Source organism: Pagrus major, chromosome 18, assembly GCF_040436345.1.
Source record: "Pagrus major chromosome 18, Pma_NU_1.0".
In the NCBI taxonomy this organism is placed as follows: Eukaryota; Metazoa; Chordata; class Actinopteri; order Spariformes; family Sparidae; genus Pagrus; species Pagrus major.
The window spans coordinates 25453543-25461743 of NC_133232.1; the positions used below are offsets into that span (position 1 = coordinate 25453543).

At 41.8% G+C, this 8201-nt stretch overlaps 1 protein-coding gene across 4 annotated transcripts; it reads left to right on the forward strand.

Moving 5' to 3' along the window:
• Positions 1-512: 512 nt before the first annotated feature.
• Positions 513-7769, forward strand: etf1a (eukaryotic translation termination factor 1a). Of its 4 annotated transcripts, none has more exons than XM_073486799.1 (11): positions 513-628; positions 1012-1122; positions 2502-2677; positions 3406-3545; positions 3671-3809; positions 3950-4140; positions 4786-4915; positions 5030-5203; positions 5315-5379; positions 5469-5616; positions 7021-7769. In XM_073486799.1, exons 2-11 carry the CDS (start codon positions 1037-1039, stop codon positions 7101-7103), a joined length of 1332 nt encoding a protein of 443 aa, XP_073342900.1. In that variant the 5' UTR covers positions 513-628; positions 1012-1036; the 3' UTR covers positions 7104-7769. The 4 variants fall into 4 exon arrangements, 3 of the variants coding, with proteins under 3 accessions (XP_073342900.1, XP_073342902.1, XP_073342901.1); XR_012180428.1 differs by lacking the exon at positions 7021-7769 and adding an exon at positions 5853-6826 and having other exon boundaries at positions 533-628; positions 5469-5730; XM_073486801.1 differs by having other exon boundaries at positions 566-624; positions 7021-7195.
• Positions 7770-8201: the final 432 nt, after the last annotated feature.

The window sequence follows — 8201 nt, forward strand, 5'->3', positions numbered from 1 at the left end:
TTTCTGGTCAAATTTGTTTAAAAGATGGTGGACTTGAACTCAACAACACAGTATTTCTAAAATCATGGCTACATGGCGACATTGAATTCAACATCACATTCACAACATACAATTTTGTTGAGGAAATGTGATTAAAAAATAAAAAAAAAGGCTGACTACAGATGTAAGAATTTATCTGGCAAACGTGTTTCCGCGGTAGTCAGCAGATGTCACTCTTCACACTAAATATCTATGAAAACTGAGTCTTGAACTCTGACACAGATAACGGTAAAGAAATGTTTGTGCCAGCTTTGCACAACCTGTTAATTCAGCTGAAGTCACATTACGCTGCCTACACATCCCATGATCCACCGATACGGACGCCCACCCAGCTCCGACGAAGTCTGCAGCTTCTGTCCAATCGTTGTTTCGCCTTTTGTGATCGACGTACTCGTAATGAGCTGTCATTGGTTTCTATGTGGTTTCCAGGAAGTGAACGCCACCTCCCACATGTGAGCCCCATCGATAGCACCACGCGCAGCGTGTGGAGGAGAGAAACCGGTCGGGAAAGCAACGTCACTCCTCGGACCACCGACTCGACGTAGCGCAGCGGACAGATAGCGGAGCGGAGCGGCGTTGTCCGAGGCAGGTACCGTACCAGCTCCATTTATGCCGAAATATACTCAACATCTGAATAGCTGGCAGTTAGTTTACAGGAGAACAGAGGGAAAGTAGGTCGTATTAGATAAGAACAGGGTGGACGCTAGGGCCTGGCAGACTCTAGGCCCGCTATTCTCCGCGCACTGTACTGACACCGACACCCCGGGTAAAGTCTGTCTCTCACGGTCAGTCCAGCTGCCAGTACTGGTCAGGTGCCTTAACGGACACCGCGCCACTAGTTTGGAGAGGTACCTTATCCGGCTAATGAGGACTAATATTTTGTCAGCCTACTCAGACTGTGAAAATCGGTCAATCTGGTTCCTGGCCGGTTTACCGCATATGTTTTGCTCTTCTTTTTCCACGTCTTTTCAGGTGCTGAAGCGATTACAGCAGAAAGATGGCGGACGACCCCAGCGCGGCGGATAGGAACGTGGAGATATGGAAAATCAAGAAGCTGATCAAAAGTTTGGAAGCTGCCCGTGGGTAAGAAATCAATTAGAGCTGTGTGTCGATGGCCGGCCCACCTGTAGTAGGGTTAATTGCTTCGGGCGATGGTGTGAATGTTGACCGCCGCAACAGCTGGAGAGCGGATAAGCGGGGCCGAATTTGGGAGTGGTTAGCTTAGCATTGCTAACTTAGCTTATCATAGCTTTTGGTGCTAGCTTGCTAACCGCTGTCGCATTTAGCCTGTCTGAATGTTGGAAACACTGTGTTAATTTGAAAAAATTGTGTGTTTTGAAGTGTCTAGGTTTATGTGTTATGGCTGGCACTGCGCGGGGTGTTACTTAAAGCCATACAAAGGGTGTAACGTTGAAGCAACTGACGTTAATGTTAGCTGTGTTGCTAATGAGAACCGTTAACAGACGTCATCTCTGGAAAGAGGCCTCTATGGGTGTCTTTAACAAGAAAGCACGTTGATGGGGAAGGAAGGCCGGCTAGCTTACAGCTGGACGTCCACATGCCCCGTTGGAGTCATTCGACAACTTTAAACGACGTTTCTCTGACTTTTATACATGTCGATTATATGGTAGAGCTTCTTTATTCCCTCATGGGTCCACTAAGTCGGTTACCTCATGGCAGCCGAGCTGCTCGGCGTTGCATTGAAGCTTTACCGGCAACAAAATGCTCAGTTGAAAAGAATACCAGATCAGTTGTTTGCTGGTACGGACACTGGCCTTGAGTTATCGAACACGACATGTGAAATGTGGGTGTTGCTTTACTGGCTTGTATCTTGCTCTGCGACAGCTTGTCGTTTGGTGCTGCGCAGAATTTGCTGTCCTGTGCTCCACCGCCTGCCATGTCACACACAGTTGACCATTTGCCCTACATTCATCCAGCTGCTGCTACCTGCCTGTGTGTGTGTCTGTGTGTGCAGTGTGTGCAGTGCAGTGTCAGCCTGTACTGGTATGCTTTGTCTCTTGCTAGGTAGTGAATGGAGAGAGAGTGTGGAAACTGGAACTCAGTCCTCTGCTCCAAGGGCAGAGATTGTGTACAGTGTAACTGAAAGCCCACCCTGCTTGTCTCTCAACCTTTTACCCCTTGTCAAGGTGATATTTTGCCATGGACCGTTGTGTGTTTACAAGAAGAGTTGATAGTAAGAGTTATCTTGAATGTAATAAAATGAGCAGCTTAAAGTTACTGATCCAGATAATCCGAGTTAGCCTGGATAACACCTGCCATGTCAGTGTCATTTTTACACAGATTTTAACTATGTTGTTTAGCCCCTTGCACACTAGTAGTGGTGAAGCACTAATAATTATAGTGTGTTGCTAAGCATACATAAACACACACACGAATGCTATTGAATGCAGTGTCTAAGTCTTTATTGAAGCACTAACATGTAATCCTTTCTCTCTTTACAGTAATGGAACCAGTATGATCTCACTGATCATTCCTCCCAAGGACCAGATATCTAGAGTGGCCAAGATGTTGGCTGATGAATTTGGAACTGCTTCCAACATCAAAAGTCGAGTCAACAGGCTCTCTGTACTTGGGGCCATCACCTCTGTACAGCAAAGACTAAAACTCTACAACAAGGGTATGTATTGACAAAGAAAACCCAAATAAAACCTTGCTGACTTACATGTGGGATTGTGTTTCTCGGGGGCAGCTGGACAGAATTAATTCCTTCTTGGACATCTTATCATAAAAATTACTCTTATGTTCACAGTAAAGGTTGGATAGATAGTCTGATCTAGTGTGTAATTGACATTAAGTCAGATGTTACCGATGCAAAGATGTAATTTCAGTGTCTGTGACAAAGCTGCTAAGTAATCATCATTAATAGAAGGTTGCATCTGAGTTTTGTGTGTTTTGACCATTAAATCCAGATTTATAAACATGGAACAACTTTCAGTTACAGTAGGTCTAGATTTAACTTTCTCAGCATGTCATGTTACATTGTACCATATGTACATGTGTTGTATCACGTAACCTCCCCTTAGCTTATGAGTAAATAAGTGAGAGGGCAGTATTTGACTGGCAGGAGATGTGGTGCTTATAGCATTGAATTGCAAAGTATATGGCTATAAGCATGGATAAGGGTGTGTATTAACCATGGCTACAGTGTCACTGCATACATCATATCATACACCATATTAGAAAGACTTACAAGGAAAGACACTTGTTTTAGAGAGCAATATATGCAGTGACGTATTTGAGAAAGCTTGATGATGCTGGCTTCTCCAACAGAAACTGAACTTTGTTTATGCATCTGTACAAAAACCTGTTGAATCTAATGGCCTCTGACTTTTTCTCTTTTGCCAGTGCCACCCAATGGTTTGGTTGTGTACTGTGGCACCATTGTGACAGAGGAAGGCAAGGAGAAGAAAGTCAATATCGACTTTGAGCCTTTTAAGCCAATCAACACCTCCCTGTACCTCTGCGACAACAAGTTCCACACCGAGGTGAGAGCTTTCACTTGGCTTTTGTCTGCATATATTTTTCTTGTAGAGAAGATTCTTGGGACACAGTCTTTTGGTTTCTGTCACGTTCTCATCATCCGTTTTTCCCCTATTCCTTACAAACACAGGCATTGACAGCCCTGCTCTCTGACGACAGTAAGTTTGGCTTTATTGTGATCGACGGTAGTGGGGCACTCTTTGGTACACTCCAGGGCAACACCAGGGAGGTGCTACACAAGTTCACTGTGGACCTACCCAAGAAGCACGGTACTAACCTACAGTCCTCACACAACACTGAACTTTTGATTTTTCAGCTGCACAGCAGGCATCTTAAGAGAACTGATTACTCTCTATTAGTTTGTGAAACACTCTAAAGATTGTGTCTCTTATCTTTATCTTTCTGTCAGGCAGAGGAGGGCAGTCTGCTCTGCGTTTCGCCCGTCTGAGAATGGAGAAGAGACACAACTATGTGAGAAAAGTGGCTGAGACGGCTGTCCAGCTCTTTGTGTCCAACGACAAAGTTAATGTGGCGGGAATGGTCTTGGCTGGCTCTGCCGACTTCAAGACCGAGCTCAGCCAGTCTGACATGTTCGACCCAGTAAGTCTTTGTGTGTGTGTCTGTGAGTGTTCTGATAAAAAGCAGTACAAATTAAATATTTGCCATGTAATATATCATTACCTAATTAACTTGAATGACTATATTACATACAACATTATTCAACTGAGATGATTAGTAATGGCTCCTCAGTTTTTCTTACAACCATAACACACACTAGATGTACAATTTGTAATAAATATTATTAAGACCCTGGTGAAAACATGATATGCTAATCTAGCTTAGTGTGAAGAATTACATTGTTTCTGCATGTCAAAGGTTAAGGTCTTTTTGCTAAATTTTATTGTATTCCTGGTAAATCCAGTGGGTTTTACTGGTAGGTGGTGTTGTTGCAGCGGTAGCAGTTTATTCAAAATGCTAATGTATTTAAACTTCGTAAATACTGTATACAACCATTCCATATAAGAGTACCTCTCTCAACCTTCTTTTAAAATCTTAAAATCTTTGAAAATCAGACCACATGTGGACAGATACCTGTGGGAACAAAACCCTCAGCAACATGCGTCATTGCTGTCAGCATATTTCTGATAATAGCCTTTACCATATGTCCTATGTTAGGCATTATAACGATGTGTGGATATATCTGTATAGTGTGTTTAACCTTTTGTGTGTGTTTGTTTTCTACAGAGGTTACAGGCCAAGGTTCTGAAGCTGGTGGACATCTCCTATGGAGGAGAAAATGGTTTTAATCAAGCCATTGAGCTCTCAGCAGAGGTTCTCTCTAATGTCAAGTTCATCCAAGAGAAAAAGCTCATAGGTGAGTCGTTATGTTGACACTCAGAACAAGTGTTTTTAGGTGTCACCAGTAACAGCCAAAGACAACAAAAACTTTTGTCTTAGAGATTTTCCTCATGGTTGTCCCTCTCTATAGGGCGGTACTTCGATGAGATCAGTCAGGACACGGGGAAGTACTGTTTTGGTGTGGAGGACACACTCAAAGCCCTGGAGATGGGAGCAGTGGAGATCCTCATAGTCTACGAGAACTTAGACACCATGCGCTACATTCTACGTGTGCATGGGGCAGAGAGCAACGGAGCAGAGAACGGTACACAAACCATGAACCACAAATATCTACCAACACTTAGAAACAATGGCAAAGGCAATAAATATTGTGTTATAATGCTGTCATCTTCATGGCTCTGCTCTTGATTTTTAGATGAGAAGACTTTGTACTTAACGCCAGAGCAGGAGAAAGACAAGTCTCACTTCACAGACAAAGAGGTGAGCGCGACAAAGAAAGGACAGATCCCTGTGATTTAACACCTGTTACCCATCATGCCATGTGTTCCTGACTCTGATTGTGTTTGTAGACGGGGCAGGAACATGAGCTGATCGAAAGCATGCCACTGCTGGAGTGGTTTGCAAACAACTACAAGAAATTTGGAGCCACATTGGAGATAGTCACAGACAAGAGCCAGGAAGGGTCCCAGTTCGTCAAGGGCTTTGGAGGCATCGGGGGTAAGCACACTGGCTTATGACTTGTAATTTTGCTTTTTGTACAACAAGTAACAAGGAATGGAAAAGAATGTGTAGCTCCATGGTTGTTTCTTTTTTATAAAGTTGTTTTATTCTGTGGCTCGGTGAGTATATTTTTTGCTCTTCAACTAGAGAGGCTAGGTTCATGCCTTCATGTATCCTCAGTCAAATTATGAAGGGTATTTTAGAAAGATTTACTTTTTCCTGGAAAAGTGTAGGAAACAAAAAAACACATTACACCTTGGTCTCAAAACAAGGAAAGGTATGTTGCAAGGAAAATATGTTGTATGCTACACTGCGGACCACATACAAGTTGCTCTACCTAAATAAATTTTATGCTAAGATCAGCAACAATTAAGACATTGATAGCCAAGGCAGTACGACTGCAAGAATGTCACAGGCTAATAATAATCATACGCTTAACTCTATGAACTGGGGGCCTATAACACAGTAGTTTATGGCTTTGACTAATTCTGCTTAAAAAATGCCATTTCAAACCACGTTTAGGAACAAACTGTTGTTTACATACAACCGGGTCTACAGCAAAACAAAGTAATGGACTTTTGCACTTAAAAATAAGCAAATTGTTATGAGGCTACTTTATTGGGATTTTGATACATCAGCGAAGGACAGACGGATCCAGTGCTGCTCTCTTCTCTTTTTTCCTTGATTCACCTTCCTCCTGGCTTTTGGCCACCCTCTGAGGTTTTCTCAGGTGACACGTGGTGGATGGGGAGGTAAAGAAAGTAGGTATAGTGAAGACAAATTAAAAGCACCCTGAATTCAGGTAACCTTGGTATGTGCTGCATGTTCTCCTCCCTTTTGAGCACAGGAAGGCTGTAGAAATTCCAAACGGTTCGATAAAGTTTCACATTATCCTACTCTTTCAAAGTGTTTGAATGTCGCTTCAAACATTCCTTTATACTAAAGTCTGTGTAAGTGTCTGAATTGAGTATCATGATAAATCAAAATATTCAAAATCTAATTTATTTAACACCGTTTCCTGCACACAGGTAAGACCTTTTCATTCTGATTGTCTAGTAGACATTAGTATGATTAAAGGCCTCAATCATCTTTGAAGTGTGTTTAAAAAATATTTTTTAGAAATAAATAAATCCAAGTTCTCTAAACATTTCCTCCTCAACTGAAAGTCAATTTTGTGTTTTTGGTTTTGTAATTCTGTAAGTAGCGCTTAAAAAAAAAAAAAAAAGGATTTCAGGAAATCATGCTTTTTAGATACAAATACTCCCAGCCCCATAGCTAATGGGGATTAGCTTATCCTAATACAGATTCTTCCTTTAATGCTGCCACGATCTAACCAAACATGACATAAGCTGGCCAGCCATCATATTACCCTTGCTAATCTATCATCTTTGTGTTCCTCAGGTATCTTGCGGTACAGGGTGGATTTCCAGGGCATGGAGTACCAAGGAGAGGACGATGAGTTCTTTGATTTGGATGACTACTAGGTAGTCGGGGACTGATAATGGGAGAAAAAAACAAAGCAAAGGAATGAATGAAGAAATAAGGAAAGAAAAATGCCACCTCTCTTGCAGCAAGTGAGAGGTGCAACCGTGTTGACCATATATATGACAGACACACCTTCCAATTTACCTGTTGCATACACAAACTTGCACATACATTTCATCTGTACACAAGACAAAGTACATCACACAGGCTGAAGAGGAGTGAGATTTTCTTTCATCCAGAGAGGGAGAAAGCCCTTCCTGAATAAATCCCTGCCTTAGAGTGCTGGTTCCTTCCCCTAGTTGGATTGGACTCGACTCATTTTTGTTCTTTTTGTTTTTTCCTCCTCCCCTCCATTTTGAATGAACACAACAGCAAGTTCCCAGATTCCTCGCTGCCCCCTAACCCGGTCTGAAGATGAACTTTGGACTCGCTCCTCACATATAGAAAATATATTTTCCTTTCTTGCCTCATCATGTCCCTACCCTCTCTCTCTTCTCCCCTCAATGCTTTCTCTCTCTTCTTTTTTTTTTTTTTTTTTTTTTTTGCATTTCATTTTTTTACTGGTAACTGCTGCTGTTGTATTTTATGAGAGTGGGGGATTTTTTTTACCTGGGTTTCTGTAGAGAAAGGGGGACAAAGTATTAAATTTGAACTGCTGAAAACCATTGCTACCTCCTCATCTGCTGTGGTCTCAATCCTGTACTGTGTCTGTCCTGTTTCCTGGAAAGGCTGAACTTTTTTTGTCTGCTATCATGACTTTAAATGAATATATTGTGATAAGTCATGTGTGAGTTAAGTATGCATGCATGGCTGTATGATTCTTGGTTCATCAGGCTCCACCTTCTCATTTTAAAATTGAATTCATTTAACCTTTTTATAGAAAGAAAAAGTATCAAATCTCTGATATAGATATTCCTCTGTCCCCCATTGATATAAGATGTGTCCAGATAAAATTGAATGAGCACTTTCAAGAATCTGACTCCCTATAAGAAGCATTTGTAAATTAATCTGTGGTAGTCATCTAATCAGCAATTTGCCTGCCGCTATTAGGAAAATAAGATAAATAAGGGTTAATTTGTGTTAAGTCTTTTTGGATA